Here is a 21,538-nt window from a genome sequence, read left to right as displayed (position 1 = left end):
CAACTGAGGAACGCACGGGAACTTCTGGGAATCCTGCAGGGGGGGTATCTTATACAGCATTGTCCAGACTGGGGATGGCTTCCTGGAGAAGCCGATGGCTGGGCTGAGTTTGGAGTGTCGACTAGGGCTTGGGATACTGGGGGATACCAGGCAAAGGGAAGCAACAGAGCTGAGCATGGGGTGTGATGCTGTGCAAGAAGCAGAGAATCAGGGCTTCCTGGGTCCCGGGGTATCCCTGGTGTCAGGGAGGAGCTGTGGAGACGAGCTGGGCCAACAGTCAGGGGTGGCTGGGGGAGGGCCTGTCCTGTTCACTGGGAGTGTGGCTGCAGGATCTACTCAGCCCCCACTCCCTGGTCTACCCTGAGTGCACTTCCGTGGGTTAAATAGAATGCGCTTTCAGCATCCATCCTTGAGGGTTCAGGCACTTTCTGTGCTCTCCCCTGAGGGCAGAGGCCTGGAGCCTGGCAGCTATGGGGAGGTACCCAGGGGAGCGGTGGGCCCAAGTGGAGGGAGGCCATTTCTCTCGGCTCCGGCTGTCCTAGTGCAGGCTTTGTTTGTTAGCCCTGGGGAGCCGCGACACTCTGAGACCCATAGTCCAGCAAAGGCAAGATCTCCTTGTGGCCCAGGCTGGGGATGACACGGCAGGGAGGCTGGTGCTGGGTGGAGGCTTGGGGCGGGGGGTGGGGGGGTGTGCAGGCAAGGGCAGGGAGCAGGAGACAAAGGAGGGAGTGAGGCAAGGAGAGTCGAGGAGTCGTCGCAGGCGTCGGAATCCATTCTGCGTTGATTTCCCCCCAAGTCACACAGCTGCCAGGGTTCAGACAGATGCTGTGATTAGCATTTTAATGCATTTCAGAGGACCTTGTCCAAACTACTCTGGAAATCAGAAGCCAAGAGTTTATCTTCAGCTGTCCCTGTAGAGAAACCTTCCCTTTTAATTCTAAAAGGAGCCAGAGGAGAGCGTGCATACACGTGTGTTTGTGCACCAACACGCGGGCGTGTGCCTGGGTGCGAGTGTGCACGCCTCCCTGTGTGTGTTTATGCATACACACACATCTCGTATGTGCATGGAGCTTCCTGCGCACACACACACGCCAGGCGCCCCGGTGTACGTGTGTGGGCACCTTTGAATGTTGAGTGTGGGTGTGCATCTGTGCATGCCCATGGACAGTTTGCACGTGAACGCTTATTCTTCACGTGCCTTTGCAAGTGTGACTTCATCCAGGAGCACTCACGTGGAAGCAGGGATAGCCGGGCGCGGGAAGGAAACAGGTCAGGGCTGAGTGACTCTGGCTGTCAGGCTGCCTGGGCCTCAGGTCACGGGAAATGCATTTCAGAGGTGGCTACAGTGGCCTGGCTTCATCCCAAACCTGGGTTTCCAGACAACACAGGCCAGCCGTATTTTTGAGCAAAGTGGAATTTCTGGAGTTAGAATTCCACTCCCTTTGGACAGTGTTGGCGTTGCAGCCCAGCCTCTGAGATAACTCTGAAGCCCTACATGGGGCCGTGGAGCAGCTCCTGGAGGGTCAGGCATGGGTGGGGTTGGGAAGTCAGGAGCCACTCCAGACACATCCTGTGGGGAGGGGGCTCCCCCTCACCTTCAGGCTGGTTGGCACCAGTCAATCAGCTGGTTTCAATGGAAGGGTTTCCTTCTCGTCCTTTGTCACCCTCCTCAACACTCTCCCCCAGGAGGTGTAGCTCTCAGTCCCAAACCCAGACTTCCAGGACTCCCTTCCCAGCCCAGGGACAAGGGAACAGCACTTCCCTCCACTGGCGAGAGGCACCGATTCACCTAGCAAGACGGTGTCGACTCTTAGGCATCTGGGTCTGCAACACCAGTGGCCCCTCTTCTCGGGGTCAGCTACAACTCCAAGCCTTTAACCCCTGCCACACCAGCTCCCCAAGTAGTGTCGTTAGGGCGGAGTATCGATTTGTAGTCTCACAGACCCCTGAGGTTGCTCTGGACTCCACACAGTGGATACACAGTGACGGGGTTTGGGGGTGCTTCCGTTAAAAGGCAGGCAGGGAAAAAACAGACAGTTCCTTGTGAATTTGTTTAATGTAAATACACCCTCTATTTATCTTTGGATGTTAATAAATTCATGCATTATTACAAAATCCCTCATACCAGCAGACCACGCTGTGTTAGATCAGCTCGCTTTAAGAGATTTCCTGTTGGCAGAATTCAAAGCCCACACCTGCAGCAGGCCCAGGCACAAGGATTTAACTAAACGCCACAGATAATTAGATCAGTTAACCTCGCAAATTAAAACAAGCACATCGCATTAGCTCAGTTTATCCTAAAAGAAAATATTAAGTTCCCCCAGATAAGTCCTTTAATAAGAATGGAGGGAGACAGCATGTATTGTCTTTCAGGACCTATGGGCGGGAGGCAGGGGGGCTCAAACAGTGGCCAGACAGCGGGATTGTCTGATAGGTGATTGATCAGGTTCTTGCCTAGTGATCTAACAGGGTTGGAAATGTCTGCAGACCACCCAGGTGGGGTGTGGGCTGAAAAGAACCCAAAACTGCAGCAAAGCTCCACGGGGTCATCAGTGGGATCTAGTCTGCTCTGCAGGTTTATAATAGAATAATCCCCAGGGACACCCTGTGAATATAGAGAATAGGGTTCACTCCATCAGGGGAGGCTTTCTAGAGAGGCAGTGACCCACCTACTGAAAGTTCCTTCTGTGTGAGAGGCTCGACACTTAAGGAGTTGGTTGAGGTCTTTGTAAAGTTTGAACCCACCAAGTGAGAATGGAAGGGGTAATCTGGACTTGAGGAGAGGTCAGTCTTTGCAAAATCTATAGCATAAAACATTTTAAGCAACAAAGAAAGAGTGTAGACAATAGTACTGTCGGTTGGAATATGTGGTCTACCTAAGAGAACAACAGCATTTACAGCTCACTTCTTCCACGGTCACACCATGGCTGTGCTAATTACACACACTTTGTATCTGTTCATTAAAGCAGGCTTGGCAGGACATTAACTTGGAAGCACGATTGGATCGTCTACTCAGAAGTCATAAAACTGCACTGAGCAACCTTGTCATATGGATGCTAATGGGAATGGGTGTCCCCCTAGCGCTGGTGAATTGGGCTGGGTTGACCAGATGACCAGAGTCATCAATCGTGATGAAGGCTGTGTTGTAATGTCCACGGACCTTCACAAGCCATCTACCCTCTTTGGGCTACTGTGTTTCCCATGGACAATGGTGGGGAGAAGATGGTGCTAAGGCATTGCCCCTTCTACTTCTCTGAGGGTCTCTGGCTCTCAGAAAGAAAACATAATGGTAGAGAAGCGTCTCATTCATGGATCAAACTCCTCTAGCCTGAGAGGAGGAATGAAGGTCTTCCAACGATGCCAGACAGACCGTTTGGGTGCCCAGGGCTCCCAGAGTTGGTTGGGCACTCAGATCATGGCAGGAGCGCTTGTAACATGTGGATTTGCAGGCGTACCCTGACCGTATGCCTCTGTGCATGTGTGTGCGTGTGTGTGTGTGTGTGTGTGTGTGTGTGTGTGTGAGAGAGAGAGAGAGAGAGAGAGAGAGAGGGAGAGATTGAACCTCTATTCCTTGCACTTGTAACAAACTTGAATGTCTCAGAAACTTCTATGTGCAGCCAGGTGGTTTGGGGACCTCTTCAGCACTCTCCTTAAGAAGGGACAAGCCCTTCAAATGGTTGTGTGGGGGGAAATCAAGTTCCCCTCACCAGCTTCAGGGTCCAGAAGAAGCCAATTTCCCCTCAACCCCCCTCCAGCAGGACTTCCCAACCCCAGAGAGTAGCCCCTGCCAACCCAGGCATGAGGTATGCCAGCTGCACCCACTGAGGCTGTCACTCTCCTCTTCTGGAAGCTTTGGCAGCTCCCAAGTACCTGAAGAGACTGAATTGCTCAGTGGGATGTTCAAGACCTTCCCTACGGGGGTCCCAAGCCTCCTCTAAGACCCCTCAACCTCCTTCTGAGAGCTTCAGGAGTGCAGTTTCCCTCCCTCCCTCCTCCTCCACGTGTGCCATCACCTCACTGGAATGCTGTGCCCAGCCCCTCTCCATTAACCCAAATCCTGCCAGTCTGTCCCAGGTCAGTGGCCCTGGTGCTCAGGGCAGCAAGGCTCACAGAAGGCACTCTCTAGACAGCTCTGTAGAGCTCCCTGACTACTCAGAGCTCTACACTTCAGCCCAGGGTCTCACCGCATGGCATATACATCATTTCCCCTCTGCAGGAGGGGAAGTCCCAGGACAGAGGGGTCCTTGCCCTCTCCTTGTGCCCACCCGCCAAGCAGCACCAACCTAGGGCCAGGCTCCTGATGGGTGCTCAGGAAACACTTACCAATTGAATGAAAAAGCTTCTCTCAGGCTCTGAACAGTCCCAGCTGTCGGATGCCAGCTGTCAGAGCTGCTGGGAGAGGCCAAATGCATATTCATGTCAGATCCCTGGGTCGCCCTGCCTCGAAAGGCCTCCTGGACCATCCGAAACCAAGTGGATGTCGGCATCATGCAAACTCTCAGCACGGACTTCACTAACACCTCTCGGGGACTGAGGGGCAGGAAGGGGCAGGAACCTCCCTCTCCAAGCACAGCCAGGCCTCAGCCGGGACAGGACCAGGGGTCTGAGGGATGTTCCCACCACTCCCACACCTGGCTTCCTCTCACTGAGGTACGTTGGACCCCCATGCGGCCAGCCCTGTGTCAACCACGGGGCTTTGCGCCCTGGGCCAGCAGTCTGCCAGGCCGGGGCAGGAGGGGTGGGGACGGACAGAGGGAGCCACCCTCCTGGGCAGGGTGGGGGTGCAGGGGATGGCCACAGCAACGGCAGCAACAGGGGGCAGCCTGTTATAGAGTTCCCATGTGCACACAGGGTGTCCATCGCTTTGCTGGCATCACTTCATGCAGCAGTCCCTGGGGAGAGGCGCTGTTGGCAGGGTCTAAAGGAGGAAACCGAAGCACAGAAGGTTGAAGCGGTTTGTGCAAGGTCACAGAGCTCAGAGTGGTGGAGCTGGGTTGGCTGAATTTGGGGCCTGAACCTTCCCAGAGATGTGGTGGGTCCCGAGTGTCCTCAGAGAAGGGAGAGATTGGGAGGGCTGGGTGGCCCTCCTCTTGGAAGGAGGCTGGCAGTGCGAGTCACGGGTGTAGCTGGGGTTGAGGACTGGGTTGGCACTGGTGCGCTGCGGGGCCATTTATGATGGAGGCCCAACAGGAGCACAGAAAATCATGGTCTTGCCTCACCTCCCAGAAATGAGTCCTCCAGCGTGGGGTTGCCTGCATTGTTCTCAACCTGAGTCTCCCCTACTTCTCCCCCTCCCCACCCCCCACCTCCAGGGACTGAGTCCCAGCTTGAATGCTTCTGTGGCAGGAGGCTCACTCCCTCCTGGGACAGCCCGCATCCTGGGGAGTAGTGAGGGCTGGGTGGGCCTTTCTGGTTCTGCAGGCTGAGCCCAGACAGAGGGCCTGAGAAGCCAGGGGCCACACAGGCCAGCCAGGGCGTCTCTCACCCCTTGCCTCCCTACTCTCAGTGCAGCCCAGTGGAAGTCAATCGTGCGGGCACATCCTTCCTCCTCAGGCGAGCCTGGCACAGACCACACGCACCTCACTCCACACCCCCGACAACAGGCCAGAAGCACGGCTACTTCCGTTTCTGAAAAGTCAAGTTGTCACCCAGAAAACCAGCGGGGCTCTTTCAGAAGGTGTGCGTCCCCCCAGGCCACAAAGCAAGCATGGGGACCTGACCGTGAGACCCCCATGACACGGGCACAGCTAGGGGGTGGCACAGCGGCTTCTGACTCTCTAATATTTAAGCCACGTACAGGGGTGCAGAAGGATACCAGTCCAAGAGAGATGTAGAAGATAAAAATATGATAGCTAAGGGACTGAAATCTTCATCCCCCACGAAGGATTTCATGGACTTAGAAACCATGTCAGTAGTTGGATGGACATGCTGAGTCGGCAGTGCTGTGTTGAAGAAGCAGTTCTTAGGACACCCTCTTTCTGAACAACTCTTTCTGAGTCGGCCTCCTCACACCAGCGTCAGGTCAGGATCTGAGCTGAAGGCAAACAGTGCAGGTGTGTGGGGTGGGGTGCTGCTCTGCGTGCTGCCCAGCCTGCCCTTCTGTCACCCCACCCACGTCTAAGAGGCTAACAGGGGGACTCTCTTGGCTCCTACCCATTATCCATCCCCTCTCCCCCTCACAGACAAAAGCAGGTGTGATCATGGCAGATACATGCCTCTTTCTTTGCAAGATATCCCTTTTTTCAGCCTCCTTTGCAGCCAGGGTGGTCACGGACATGTGAGTTCTGTCTAGTTGCGTTTGACTCTGCAATCCCGTGGACTGTAGCCCGCCAGGCTCCTCTGTCCATGGGCTTCTCCAGGCAAGAATACTGGAGTGGGTTGCCATGCCCTTCTCCAGGGAGTCTTCTCAATCCAGGGATCTTATGTCTCCTGCTTTGGCAGGCAGATTCTTTACCACTAGCACACATAGTTCTGGCTAATGAGACCCACACAGAATTCTACTGGGAGGGGCCTTGGGAAATCTTTTGCATTCGTGATAAAAGGGACAGACACAACTGGACTTACTCTGCTGGACTGTGGGTATGATGCATGGAGCTGAGGCAGCCATTCTATAACCATGAGCAAAGAGACTGATGCTGACGTTACGCTGCCAAGCCAACATCAGATCCCGACTCTGTGCTAATGCAAAAATCCAAAGCTCCATTTGTTGAAGCCACTGCAGCCAAACACATTTCTAACTAACAGGGCAGTCACTGAAACTGAGGTTCAGAGGAGTTAAGTGGCTCTCCAAGGGCACACAGTCAGGCTCCAGGCAGAACTGGGGCTGGAATTCGACTCTGTTCACCATGCAGAGTAAGGCTTCTCCAACCCAAAGGCAGGTTTGGTGTGTGGTGACAGCTGTGGGGCCGCTGCCCTGCCTCACATGGCCCACCGGGGGGGGGGGGCGGTCTAGCAATCACACCAGAGCCTCCTGTGGGAGCAGTCCGGTCCTGATTTTGGGGTGACAGAAACAGAAGACAGTGGCCCCATTCCCGCCCCTGGGATGCTCAGGTTTTCCGCAGGCTTGGCCCCACAGGATGCGGCGGAAGAGGAGTGGGCCCTGGAACCAGACCCCTCCCTGATGAGTGAGCCCCCTGCCCCTCAGTCTCCTGGTTCATACAACACTGCTGCCAGTGCTTACACGAGAGTGCGCCCACGTGATGCTGTTTTGACAGATAAAGGAGAGAATATCTGTGAAGTGTCAGGCCTTCAGGGAGTCCTCAAGGAGTGGTGGTTGTCACCCTGCGGCATTTCGTCACTTCCTATTCGTGTTTCTGGGGTTACCATCTAAAAAAACCCACTTGCATTCAAATGCTTTTCTGAAGTCTGCTTCTGGGAATATTTAAACGAAGTGTCTTTGAGAACCTAAAGTTAGGCCAGTGGTCCCCAGACTTTTTGTTCACATGATTCTCCTGGTGATCTTGTTAAAATGCCTCGGGGTGCAGGCTGAGTGACCTGGCTCAGCTGGCCCAGGTGGCACTGAAGACTCTGCACATCTAATAGGCACCTGGTGATGCTGACGCTCTGGGCCCAGGTCCACCCTTAGCCAGGGCTTAGACCTCCGGCTCTGCTGACCTTGCTCAGACTAAAGGGAGACTGATGTGGGTCAGAGCAGCCTAGGAGAGCTTCCTAGATGAAGGCGGGGCTTGGAGCTAAGTCCAGAGGCCCTGGAAGACTGGGGTGGGTGGGCAGAGGAAGGCAGGGCCTTCCCAAGGAGGAGGGAGGCTGGGGATTGCTAATGCCCAAACCACGCCTGAGCGAGCAGGATGTCCAGGACTCACTGCCTGGAGTTGACTGAGGCCTGCAGGCTGTGTGGGCTGGACATTCTGGAGGACAGCAATGCGAGAAAGGCCTGCTGCCTTTCCCCTCACAGTCTCCCAGAACCCCCAGTTCTGGGAGGACAATTCAGACCTTCCTGGCTCCCCAAAGTCGGCCCTCCTGACTCCCTTTCCGATCTCCTCTCCCTGACGCACACCTGGACTGGTCTCCCTGTCCACGGGGTCCTTCATGGTCATTCCACTCACAGTCCTTCCCTCTTCTGAGATGTAATGAAGCTTAGAATCCAAATCACACCGTTGACCATTCTGTACTTTTATTGTCCGGTAACTATCTCATGAATGAGTTAGGAGCTGCTGGATGTTACTGTGCCAGAGGACCCTGGTCAAACACACTCAGCATCACTGTCCTGTCCGTCATGGCGATCCCTGGATTTATAGCACTCCACAGCATACCAAGGGCTGGCACACAAGATTTTCACTATGGAACTAGGAAACAGGCCCAGGAAGGTCATGAGGCTCATCCCAAGTCATCCAGCAGCTTGCTGTCGTTCCCACAAGCTGTAAGCGCTCTGGAAGGTGGAGCAGAGCGTTCTGCTGGGCGCAGAGTGGACACCAGAGTCTCTCAAGTTGCCTTGTGTCCACCCAGCCGCCGGAGCAGGAGCCGACCTGCGTGGCGCCCCCTGGTGGTCCAATTGAGAACATACCACAAATGCCTTCGCTCAAAACACACTAGGGCCACAGTGAACTGGGGCCCTGAACGCCAGCCCTTTTCTCTTCATAACTATTTTCAGGAAGATCTGAAGAACAAATAACCACAATATCTTCTGCCATCATCACCCAGGCTTGCCCATCTTTGACGGGACTTGGCAGCCCACCGTTCTGGCCACGATGCAGGCCCATAAAGCAGACGCCTGGCTCTTTATACTTGCCCACGCGCGCACTCTCTAGGAGAAACCCTGCCAGTCCTAAAACACATCCATTCCCGCAGCAGGAGTTCACACAGATAACCTGCTTCTCTGCCTTGTGCTCTGGTGAAAGGTCAGCAAACCCTCAAACAGCCTCACATGGTCTCACCTAGGCACTCCACTGAGACCCCCTCCCCCAACCCCTGCGGCTGACACACGTGTGTGGGGAAACCCCTTCACTCTGGTCACTCCTGGCTGCCCAGACACACGGGTGCCAGCTGTCACTGGCCAGGCCAAAGAGCCTTCAACACAGTGTTTCCTCCAGGCGCCCGTGACCACAGAGAGAGAAACGCCTGTCTTATCAAGTGTAACCCCGCAGGCCGAGCTAAGCTGAAAACTTTCCAGGGGGCTGCGAGGCATGGGGTGACGTGGGTGGAAGAGGAGCCCTGAGAATGGGTCCGCTGGAATGCTTCTCGGTGTTGCCGAGGCCTGCGAGGTCCAGGGGTAGGCAGAGCAGCTGCGCCCTGCCCCTGCCCACCGCCCAGCTCTGAGTCAGCTCTGGGCAAGAGAGCAGGCACAGAAAGCACTGGGGGGCGGGACTCTAAGCACTGAAAGGCAGAGTTAACACTGGCGAGTGTCAGTCGCTCAGTTGCGTCTGACTCTGCGACCCCACGGCCTGTAGCCTGCCAGGCTCTTCTGTCCATGGGATTCTCTAGGCAAGAACGCTGGAGTGGGTGGCCATGCCCTCCTTCAGGAGAACTTCCTGACCCAGGGATTGGACACTGGAGCAGCCTGGAAGCAAAGGGCTGTGCAGGAAGAGGAGGCTGAAAGAAGGTGAGGTGCTTGGCTGAGAGCTGTGTCAACCTGTGGCTGGTGAGGGAGCCTGTGCTCAGCCGGGCCCCTGGGTGACCACAGCCCGAGGGGTTTCCAGACAAGCCTCAGTCTTTATGTCACCATGACAACTGGGCCAGTCTAGGAAGCACGTCAGAGGGGGAGGAGCCTGGAACTGCGAGGCCACCATGGTGGGATGGGGCGGGCTTCTCCAGGACACTCTGGTTTGTCCTAAGGCCTCTTGCTGCTAAACTCCTGGGCACTTCCCATCACTACCATTTTTTGCCACCTAAAGCCATTTTCTGGATCACGAGCAGTCTTCACACATGCCTCCCAAACCTTCAGCTGTGTCTCACTCATTTGTCTGATGCCCCCCTCCCTCAAAAGAAATGGGCACAAGCAGGTAACCTGTACATACTGCTGCTGATGACTGGGCTGATGGCAGTCATGGTCCAAACGATACCTGGACAAGTGCTGAAGAAAGCTGAGAAATTTCTGCCTGGTTTCCTTAGGAAGAAAGCTGAGCAGAGGGCACGGGGGAGGCGTGGGGCCCAGGGGCAGGGAGGGACACGGAGGCGGGGGTTGCAGCCCTTCCCTGAAGCTGTCCTGGAGCTGGCCCTCGGGGGCGGGCAGTCTGGCTGCTCTGCCTCAGGGAGACACCGAGCTGACCCTCACTTCATTACACTTGCCACAGACGGAATCGGGCTGTGGAGGCCAGGAGACACCTTCCTCCCCCTCGCCCTCCCCTCCCCTTCCTGTTGGCTTCAGCAAGGTGAATAATGCCAAGTCTATTAGTTTCAGAATTGTAGAAAATGTCAGAGGCTCCAGAGGCCCCTCTGGATCACTACCCTCTTCCACAGTCCAGAAGGTGGAGGCTCAGAGTGGCTTCAAGCTGAACGTTTTGCCCCAAAGTACCTGGTTTGTTTGAGGCAGGTGGGCCCTGGCACCCAGGTTCCCTGACCCCGGCCCAGGCGCTGACCATCACCTCAGGTGGCCTCTTGTTTATCCCTTCAACTTAGAGATGGTGGCTGTGGACACAAGGCTCGCTGGGTCCTTCAGACAAATCTGTGAGAGAGCCTTGCTGAGGACAGGCCATGGCCAGGCCTGGGTTCTGTCGTGGGGGCCACAGGGAGAGTGTGAGAGTCACTCACCTGGACACTGGGGACACCCCCACACCCAGGCAAGTGAAGAGAACGCACTCAGACACAGAGCACAGCCCTGGCGGGAGGAGGGCTTCGCGACCTGGGAGGAGGGGAGGGGAGACTCCCCACAGAAGCTGAGGGAGGTGGGATCCAGGACTCCGGTGTGAAGAGGACAGGCAAGCCGAGCGGGCTGCGGGTGCAGACGTAGCTCCGGATTTCAGGCATTTCTGCCTTCTCTCCTGGAAGCCCGTGCTCCCTCCTGCTGGGAGAGCCTGGGGAGGAGACCCTGTGCGCTCAGCTCTGCCCCAGCCTGCGGTGTGGTCTGCGGGCAGGGGAGAGGTGGCTGGGTTGGAGACGTGCCTGCCTGATCTGCTTCCGGTCAGGATGGGGACTCCTCCAAAGATGGGGAGCTGGAGACCCCCCCAACATGGGTGGGTGAGGGAGGCCTGGATTCTGGCCCCAGCTCTGTCACGAGTGAACTGCAGCTCATCTCACTCGGATCTCAGATTCCGTGTGGGTAAAATCAGAAAACTGAGCGAGCTGTCGGTGCTGAAGCTGGACATCCTGCAGAGAGGAGTGTGCGGATGGCTGCTCAGAAACCGCCTCTCAGCCTGGAGGGCAGCCTTCGTGCTCTTCTGCCGCCCACTGTCCGCTCTGTGCTTACACCATGTGAGCTTGTGCCCCTTGACGAGCCCTCCCACCTCTAACACTCTGAGGACCCTGGGGCTTGTCCCCCACGTGAATGAGAAGCAGAGAGTAAGAGAGACAGAAGCTCCCCCAGGGCCGCACTGTGCCTTTTCCATCTGCCCTCAGTCCCAGCACAGGGCCCTTGGCACCACTGACATTCTGGGGTCAGATGCTTCTTTGTTGTGGGGCTCTCCTGTGCATTGTAAGATGTTTAGCAGCATCCTGACCTCTGCTTATCAGATACCTGCAGCATCTCCAGACAATGTCCGTAGGTCCTGTTGGGGGCAAATGTGCTTCCTGTTAAGACCCACTGCCCTAAAAGGACAGATGAAGAGTTTTCTCTAGAGAATATGAGGAAAGAGAAGATAAATCATTCATTTCCCCAAGAGAGAAAAAGAAAAGAGCATGAGGCCAGTGGGGAGAAGCAGAGGAAGGGCTGGTGGGATCCTCCCTACCCCACCCCACCCAGTGACTTAAACACTGTTGAAGACCTTTCTCTCTCTGCCACGGAAGGGCCACAGGGATGCCCTTTTTCAGTGTTCTAGGTTGAATTGCATTCTCCCCTCCCTGCAAAAGGTGCTGAAGACCGAACCCCCGGTACCTGTGAATGTGACCTTATATGAAACAGGGTCTTTGCAGATTTAATCAAGCTGGGAGGAGGGCATCAGGTTGGGCCCCAACCTATACAACTGGTATCTTTATCAGAAGGGGGAATTTGGACACAGAAACAGATACACACACCAGGAAGTTCACGTGATGAACACCATCTCCCAGCCCAGGAATGCCTGAGGCCACTGGAGGCGAGGAAGGAGGCGCGGAACAGGTCCTCCTCCCAGCGCTCAGAAGGAACCAGCCCTGCCAACACCTTGATCTTGGTCTTCTAGCTCCAGAACTGTGAGACAATACCTCTCTGTCATTTTATGTCGCCTGGCCTGTGGGACTTTGTTACAACAGCCCCCCAAACCAGGAGCAAGAAGGACCACTGGACTAGGGAGGTAGAGAGATGCAGGGACCTGGCTTGTGACCCCACCATCTAAATCAGAGACAAATGCTCCTGGGACCCAAACTCACCGTATAGAGACAGCCTACAGGACAGACAAGTGGAAACACATCACATCTCTAAAATGAAACACTTTGCGCCAATCACTAGAAGTTGTAAAACTGCCCCGTAGATGCTACCTACATCCATCATAAATTCATCTTTAGTTTCTGTTATCATATCACTGTCTCTGGGGACCCCTGTCTTGTCATCATTTGCCCTTTATAATTTATTCATCTTGTTCTTGCCTGCATCCTTTCTTCTTATCATTCATCTTTACAGTTACACATAAAATTAGACGGATCCTTTCCAGTGGGGCCGTCAGGAGGGAGACGGGCCTCACCAGGGAAGTCCCAGGTGAGCTGGTAGAGGTCCCATGAGAGCCCCCTCTGGGTGTTGAGGCAGAGGTGAGTGGGGAGAAGTCAGACGGATGGTGTGCAGGAGAGGCCAGTGAGAAGGATAAAGGGGAAAGGAGGGGAAGTGAGAGGGAAGAAGAGGAGGAAGGTGCCCAGAAGGGACAGAAAAGAGGAGGAAACAGGCACAAAGAGAAAGATGATGATGGGACTCAAGGAAACAAACATGGGAGGAAGGGGGAGCAAGGAGCACACCCCGAGCCAGCGGCTCCAGAAATCCAGTTGAGTCTTTCCCTCTTTTAATTTTCTGTTTTAACATCTCTCCTGGTAAACTCAAAGAAGGTCACATTGACTGTCCATGGAGATGACGGGTCCTGAGCAGCGGGGACCCGAATGGGGAGGTGTGATGGCAGCGATGGTGCTTGTCGACCAGGCTGAACTGGGGCTGGGGTGTGGGTGGGGGATGGCCACGAGGAGTATGAGGGCTTGCTCTGTATTCTCAGGTTGCTGGAGTCAGGGCACAAAAGCCAATCTTTAACTAGTGAATTGGAACTTTAATGTTTACCAAGCAGATACAGCTCCCACTCGCCCCCGCCCCCTCTTCTCCCTGTTCCAGGCTCCTGCTAACTGGACCACCTCTTCCCCTTGTCTGCTGCTAGCGGAGCAAAGAGCTGGTCACTGCTGCCCACAGAGCCTGGTTCCCTGATCAGAGGCTCTTCCCAGAGGGCCTGCAATCCCACCTTTGGAAACATATGGACTCTTCCTGGGAGACAGTTCCCAGTGAAGTCCCAAAGGCAGGGGGAGCTGGAATTGAGCAGCAGGGGCCTATTTTAAGGAACAGAATTCTTCTGAGAGGCCTCCTGTGCCTACTCAGGCCCCAGGGAGCCTTCCAAGTGGACCTCTCCTGCCCAGCTCAAAGCTCCTGGCCTGTCGTGGGCACCTTATCTTCTAGGCTGATTCTCAGACCACTGCTCTCATCTGACACCCCCACCTTCCTTCCAACTTTCTAGTCCCACCCTGCCCAGATCCTGAACACACTTTTGAGCAACTCCTGATAACTTCCCTGGTGGCTCAGATGGTAAAAAATCTGCCTGCAGCGCAGGAGACCTGGGTTTAAGCCTGGTGGCTTGGGAAGATCCCCTGGAGAAGGAAATGGCTACCCACTCCAGCATTCTGGCTTGGAGAATTCCATAGACAGAGGAGCCTGGTGGGCTATAGTCCATGGGGTTGCAAAGAATCAGACATGACTGAGGGACTAACACTGACCCTATAGGTTTCCAGGTCCCCTCTAAAGCAACTGGTGGCCCTAGAAAGGAGAGGTAGATATCCTGGGTTTTGGTAGCAGAGCTGGTGATGGTACTTTCTTGGCCATTTATTGACCGTGTGACCTTGGGCAAACTGCTTAATCTCTCCAGTCCGGGGTCTCCTCATGTATGGGGGATACTCATGACATCTTCCCCATAGGGTGTCTGTGAAGATAAAATGGGGGTAATGGAGGTAACCTGCTTGCATCATGCCTGTCAGATAGTAAATGCTTAATAAGTATTAACTGTTGTCATTGAGCTATTTTCTACTCTACCCACTTCATGATAGCGTGCTGTCTTGTATCACTGATGTATGTGTGACTTCTGTCTCCAACTTGATGGACAGCTCCAAGAGAGGTGGGAATGCAATTTTCTTATCTCCTGTCTGCCTGGATGCCTAGCACAGTGCTCGGCACACACAGAGGAAATTCTTGTTGATAGTTTGAGAAGCCATGTTGATGGTTAGCCTATAAATGATGAACACACATTGGGGATGGAAGAAGGTGGGCTGAAGAGGGCAAGGGGTCAGGAGAGAGAGTGAAGTTGAGAGTGTGAGGGAGAGATGGAGAGTTTCAGAAAAGCGGAATCACTTCCTGGATACTGGCAGAAGACCCTGCTCGAAGGGACCCTGATGAGGCTTTGTGGCTCAGTAATCTCATTTTACTGAAGGCATGCCAAATTAAGAAACAATAATCCATTTGTAACACTGGTCCAGGGCTGACTCCGTCAGCCACCCCAGAGGCCTTGGATAGGCTGGTTCCCAGGGATACTGACCTCTGACTTGTACAAACAGCCACTGTGATGTGGTTTCTGAGCTTCCACTGATCCTAACAGAAATGTCAGCTCCTCTTCCCAGTTCCCACATGAGGACACGTGGGAGGGGTGTCTCTAGCTTTGTCTCTGTGGTTTGGTTATTGTTTTCGGTGGTGGAGGTGTGTGTGTGTGTGCCCACAGATGACAACCAAGGCGGTGTTCCCTGCTGTCAACAGGATACCAGCCCTGCAACTTGCTGGGAAGCAGAATGGGCTGCCGGTCCCATCTCCTCCCCTCTGCCTCTCTCCAGTGAGAAAGTGGAGGACTGATTTTAATTGATTGATTTTAATGGATTTTGAAGTCTGGAAAGGCGCCTAAATTGCTGAGGTTACCAGTTTCCAGGTTCTTTTTTTTTTTTTTTTTCAATTTTCTTCTCCTTCATCAGACAAGGAGTGCACTCACCAGGGCACCTCGGGTGGTGACCCCAGACAAGAAGAGGCCTCTCTCCGCTCCCTAACCAAGCAGCCAGTCAGCCTGCCTCAGCTGGTGGCAACACCCATTATATGGTCGGGTGGGAGCACTTTGCTTGGTTCTGTCCCAGCATTTGCCAGCAGCTTACTTTCTCTGATCTCAATAATGACACCAAGTCCTGCTTTCTGGAATCCAAATGACTCGGCTTTAAAATCTGGTCACTTTGTTTTTCATTAATCTCCATGTGAGTTTGTGCACGGACAATGTGCCCTGGGAAGTTTGAGCTGCAATCCTGTCTTTTCTTCCCATCCCTCCCGCTGCGGGCTGTGCCTGCCCTGAGAATTGTGATGGAGTCTTTGAGGCCTCACGTCTCCCAGTCTCCCTGTGAGGCCTCTGAAGAAAGGACAGCCTTCCATGCACCGCCAGGGGACTCTGAGCTATGTTTTAGTTCCATTGTTGGCCTCTCTCCTCACCCCTCCCACCTCCCAACATACATTCACTTTTTTTTCTCCTTTCTTCCAAACTTGCCCAACTTCTCTTTGTGGTTTCAGAAAAATGCCACTGGATCTCCCAGTATGAAGGATTAGCACAGATTATGGGGAACAGTGTTAATTATCGGTGGAAGGGGGGCAGGCGCGTTGCTCCAATGTGCTGCTGATTTCCCCTGGGCCTTTCTGTCTGGTAATAAGCCTTCTTTAATCTGGCAGGCCCCTTGGTGAAATCAGCACCACGGACAGTGGTATTGATTGCTTCTGAGAAACCATCACAGCTGCTCAACCAAATTACCTTTGATATGTGACCTTTAATGTAATTACTGCAACATCAAAGTATTTCTATAAATTATTAAAGAACTAATACACTCCATCATTTAGCTATTCTATTATATGTAAAATAAACAACCACAAGTTAATGTTAGATCTTGAACAATCCACACTCGCTACTGAAATTCTCCCAGTTCCCAGCCTCTCCCCCTTCAAAACCCCAAGCCTCCCCCTCCCAGCTTCTCTTTCTGTTTCCCCATCTAATTCCAGGCTTTTAGCCATCACGAAACTCCCCAGCAATCTCTCTCAAGCTGATGAAGGGCCTCCCATAACAATGTGGTATTTTCTATTCCATTTGGGTGGCTCTAAAATATCTATCACAATCTCCCCCAAAACAAAGTACCATAAACACTTTATTAATCAGCACAAGCCTTTCTCAGAAGCCTTTGATTATCTTACAATATGGCTTTATGCCTCACACATAACATGGGGCGATGTGGAGCATATTTCTGCCATCTTACAGAGGGCACCCAGAAAGTAATTACTATAATATATGTGCATGTAGCCGCGCCACTAAAAAACCAACTGGGGAACGACCACCGTGCCAGAGCGGGGCTCCACACAAAAACCTGAGCGGTGCACGATTTCCATATATTTGCATCCGCGGGTGTGTTATTAAGATGACTCAGCCCCGTGCTTTGCAATCACAAATAACAAACACAGTACAAAGGCTGTTTTAATGGAAGGAAGGCCCTCCCCACCCCTAAACGGGTAAAGAAGGCTCTCTGATGCAAAGGAAGCCAGCCCCCGACCCGGATTGGGCTTTCTCTCTGTCTACTGGTTAACCTTTCCCGCTGCGGGGCAGAAATGGAAACGTGTGTTTACATACGGTTTGCTTGGTAAGAATGTAAACATGCATGTGTAAATATTGGTGAGCATGCATATAGAACACACGTGCGTCCCTGCAGTGTCCATTGTATAAGCTTAAACAAGGTACATCTTAAAATTCTTTATGCCCACAAACGCTCACATCTTTCCATTTATCTTTAGATACTCGGCGAGCCGTATATCTCCCCCCACTCCCGCCCCCGCCCCCATCTCTCTGAACCCACAGGAGAGACCGCGCAGACCCTTGACCCGGTCTACACTTCTTATTTTATGGTGATGAACTAGCCTCGATAATAGCCATGGCTGATATCACACCCAGTTAGGGGGGCCATAAATAATTCTCTTCTCCCCCGCACAGAAGCTATAAACCAGGGCTGAGGCGCGATAGTTTATCAAAGACGAGGGCTGGCTCCTTAAATAAACCGCGGTGATCTCACTCGCGGCGCCGCGCCCGGGCGGGTAGGCGCTCCCTCCCGCCCCGGCCCGGCCCCCACCCCAGGAACCGCGAGTGTCCGACGGAGATCGGCGGGTGTTCTCGCGGCTCCGCCGCCGGCTGCCCCGCCGAGGGGGCCCGGCACCCTGCGTCTCCACCCCGGGCCGCCAGCGCCGGCAGCGCGCGGAGCCGAAACCCGATCGGCGGCGCCCGGGAGCGCCAGGGGAGAAGCCGCGCCCGGGCTTCGCGGCCGCGGCCAAGTTCGTCCCCCCGCCCGGGGTTCCGTCGGGCCTGGACGGCCGGGTGCGCGGGCCGCCAGGCGAGGTCCGGGCTCGGCGCCCACGCGCCCGTGTCGCAGCCCTGCGCCTCGCGGCCGCAGGGGGCCCGCAGGGCTGCGCGCCAGATCCGGGGCGAAGGCCTTCGCTCCCCGCGCCGGCCGCGCCGCCGCCCGGCCTCCCGAAGTCGCCCCCTGTCGGCGCGCCCGTCGCTCGCGCCTCGCCGGGCGCCACTTACCCCGGGCAGAGTCTTCTGCTCGTGCAGCGCGCTCTGGGCCTTCAGCGCTGACTCACGCTCGCAGTAGGTGAGGAAGGCGCAGCCTGGGGAGGGAAGCAAGCGCCGAGAAGGGTCAGTGGGGGCGCCCCCGGCCGCCCACGCGCCCGCCCGCCCGTCTCCAGCCCCTCCCCGCTCTCCGTCCCTCTCCCCACCTCTCTTCTCTCTCCCGCGCACTCTACTCGAGCTTTCTTGCCTCCCCGTTTTCCCCTGTGTCTGCTTTTCGTCCCTCTCGTTCGCTGCTTTTCTCTTTCGCTCCTTGGGCGAAGTCTCCCCACTCAGCATTCCCCCCTGCCACGCCCCCTGTCCCCGCGGGTCTCTTACGGACCCAGCGCCCCTGGGGGGGCCTGCCTGCCTCCATCTGGGTGCTCTGCTATTTCAGCTCCAGCCCCATACCTCCCAGAAAGGGGCAGCTTCTACCCCACACCCCCAGCACCTCTGGTCACTCTTGATCATGAACTCCTCCTGTTCTGGCCCCCTGAGGAGGGATGAGGCAGGGACCCTCCAGGCCTTTCAAATCAAGGCTCCATCTGTAAGGAGGACCCCAGGCCAGGCTGTTCATAACGAAGTGAATGGGGCTGTCCATGTGTCTGCCACCCCAGTCGGTTGTTGCATCTGCAGTGCTATCTTCACACCCCTCCTGGAGGGCTTGGAGATCAGACGCCCCTGTCTCTAATTCCCTGGGGGACTGCAGCAGCGCCCTGCCCTGCCTCAGTCTCCCCTCATGTGAACAGAGGGAGTTGACTGAAGGGTCTGCAAAGTCCCATTGAGTTTTCCCCTTGCATGATTCTGACAGCGCCTTACCAGGAAATCTAGATTTTACAGAGCACCATGCCTTACTCAAGGGGTGACTTTTTAATGCTGGTCCTTCAGGCCCAGCGACAAGGCAAAGAGAATGCCTGTGGATGGGAGAGTCTTTGGGGAGTTCCCTCAAATTTCTCAGTGTCAAGGCTTCTTCCTGCGCCTGCAAACGTGGCTGAGGGTGTCTTAGGGCACCTAGGGTCTTAGGGAAGGTCAAAAAGTCAACTTCAGCCAACAGCAGGCTTGAGTTTCATGGAGCTCAGAGGCCTCAAACTTTCCAAAGTCACTCGCGGCCCCAGAGAAGGCACCCTGCAGACTGGCCACCATCTCTGTTTCACTCTCTTCTTTCTTTCCCATACTTCACTCTCTTCCCCATGATCTGACCTCCCAACCATCTGAGTTCACCACTGTCCCCACCTTTCCTTTGCTCTCACAGTCTTCTCACACTCTCTGCATTTTCACATCTCCCAATCCCATCCATCTTTCAAGAGTCTGGTCAAGGTCCACCTCCTCCAGGCAGCCACCTTGACTGGTCTGGTCCAGTTTAAGTCAGCCTCCCTTCTTAACTGCCCACAGCTTAAGACGGTGGTCAGTCTCATGGCCATTTATCAATTATTTCCTGAGTGTCCCTGTGCCAATTTCTGTGGCATGTCCAGCAACCCAGGCTCTCTTGTAGGAGGCTTGTAGGAGCCTCAGGGCATAAAGTGTTCCCAGAGTTCTCTGCAGTTCCTGACTTCTCTATCATCCGGTAAAAACCTCACTTCCCACGTGGTGCTAGTGGTAAAGAACCCGCCTGCCAATGCAGGAGATGCAAGAGACGTGGGTTCGAGCCCTGGGTCGGGAAGATCTTCTGGAGAAGGAAATGACAACCCACTCCAGTATTCCTGCCTGGGAAATCCCATGGACAGAGGAGCCTGGTGGGCTATAGTCCATGGGGTCGCAAAGAGTCGGACACAACTGAAGCAACTTCACACATGGGTGTCCTCCTCTTCCATTTCAAAAACTGGTCCTGCTTCCCTTCCCTCCTAGCTTCAGAGAAGAGATGGAAGGAACTGTGTGTGTGAGGGAGACACAGAGATGGGGAGAAGAAAGAGGGGAGACAGATCTCTGTACTCCCAGGGGCTCTCCGCCTTCCCATCCTCCTCCTCCTGTCTGTCTGGGGCTGGGAGGAGCTGTGAGTACCACGGAGCCTCTGTCCACTGCATCTCATCCCTCCCCAGCCAGACTCTGGTTCACCCCTCCTCCCCGCTCCCCGTTCCCGTCCCTGGTCGGCAGACGGTTATTGATGGAGACACATGGGGACTGAAATGAATAGCGGTCAGAGGCCCCCGTGACGTCGGCCCTCGTGCTGTTGCCTGCCTCTCCCGGGGCCTCTTTCCTCTTGTCCCCTCGCTGGCCTTGTCCTCCGCCCGTGCCTGCCTGCAGCCGGGGAGGCGGCCGCTGTCTCGCTGCAAGCCGGCAAGCCAGCTCAGGACAAGGTCAGGGGCAGGTTTCGAGGAGGAGGAGGGAGGCAGGAGAGGAAAGGGAGGAGGGGGAAGGAGAGGAAATGGCCACATTGTGTGTGTGGCCCAGGGTGACAAGGAAAGGCTTCCAGAAAGAAAAAAGAAAAAGAAAAAAAAGAATCTGTTGCTTTTGTCCAGCTTCCAGGAATTTTTGCACAGTTGCTTTTTTTTTTAGAGAGAGCTCACTGCTCTGTTGTGAAGCAGAATCTGTGAGGGACCCTCAGGTCCTGCGTGACCTCCCCTGTCGTCTCCACCTCCTGACTTCACCTTCTCCCCTTTCTCCTCTGCTTACTCGCCTGTCTTTCTCCTGCCTCTCCGCCCTGCCAGGAGCACTGTGCCCCCGGACCTTTGCACCAGTGGTTCCTTCTGCCCAGAAGGAGCCCGTCTGCTGTCTGGATGGCCGTCTCCTTCCTTCCCCTCGGGTTTTGCTCACATGTGACCTCTTCAAGGATGTCTCTCCTGACAGCCTCACAGAACGCAGCACCCCTCACCCCCCAGGACACATACTTGCTCCTGACCCCTCATCCTGTTGGCGCTTCTCTTCGGCAGCCCTCACCCCGAAATATTAATATTGTTTGTTTGCTCCTTGATTAGTGTCTCCCCGGCTCAGATGAGGTCAGAACCTGATTGTTCTGATCCTGCTTGGTTCTCAGTTCCCAGAAAGGGGCCAGGAGCTCAGTGCACGTCTGTTGAGAGCATTGAATCCTGAACATCTCGGCTACTTTGGGGGTGCTAGAGGGCGGGGGGACTTGGGAGTGGTGCCGGGAGCTGATCAAGGCCCTGAAGACCTAGAGCCAAAATGGACTTCCATAACGGGGGCGGGGCGGACAGAGGTTGCATGTGAGAGCTGATGGGTGGCCTGGGCAGGAAGACTTTTGTTCCCAAGGCCTCCTTGAGCCCATCTGCTCAGGCCCTTGACAGCGTGGTTATCGTCATGGTCCTGCTCTCATCCCCAGCACATCATCCCCTGACAAGGCTGATGTGCATAGACAGAAGCTGTGCCCCGCTAGGCTCACTTACTGGTTCCTCTCTCTTGAGTCCCAGTTGTCTTCTAACTCCCTTCAGAGGCTGGTGGAGAGAACTACTAAACAACAAGCGAGCGTTAACAACCTCTGCAGAGCTCTCTGATCGCAGAGTGCGGTGTCAACACAGTCACTCTGGCAGATGGGAGCCGGGACTCAGAGAGGCAGAGTCCCTCCTGGCCCTCTGCACCTCCATGAGGACGGACCAGTCTTACACGGGGGCCAACTGGTGCCCACCCACCCAGCCTGCTCAAACCATCTCTTCGGCCAGCCAGCTGCC

General features: G+C 55.0%; 1 protein-coding gene across 50 annotated transcripts in view; it reads right to left on the bottom strand.

The window, feature by feature from the left end:
- The window catches only part of CELF4 (CUGBP Elav-like family member 4), a 317,087-nt gene that overhangs the window by 218,261 nt on the left and 77,288 nt on the right, over positions 1-21,538 (bottom strand). For all 50 annotated transcript variants that reach the window (XM_027961001.2, XM_027961003.2, XM_027961005.2 and 47 more), the window contains exon 2: positions 17,898-17,980. In XM_027961001.2, coding sequence (XP_027816802.1) covers positions 17,898-17,980 — 83 coding nt within the window. The remainder of the gene's footprint in view (positions 1-17,897; positions 17,981-21,538) is intronic.

Source organism: Ovis aries, chromosome 23, assembly GCF_016772045.2.
Source record: "Ovis aries strain OAR_USU_Benz2616 breed Rambouillet chromosome 23, ARS-UI_Ramb_v3.0, whole genome shotgun sequence".
Classification (NCBI taxonomy): Eukaryota; Metazoa; Chordata; class Mammalia; order Artiodactyla; family Bovidae; genus Ovis; species Ovis aries.
Note: the sequence above shows the minus strand (reverse complement) of the source record. Positions and strands in the feature narration are given on the sequence as shown.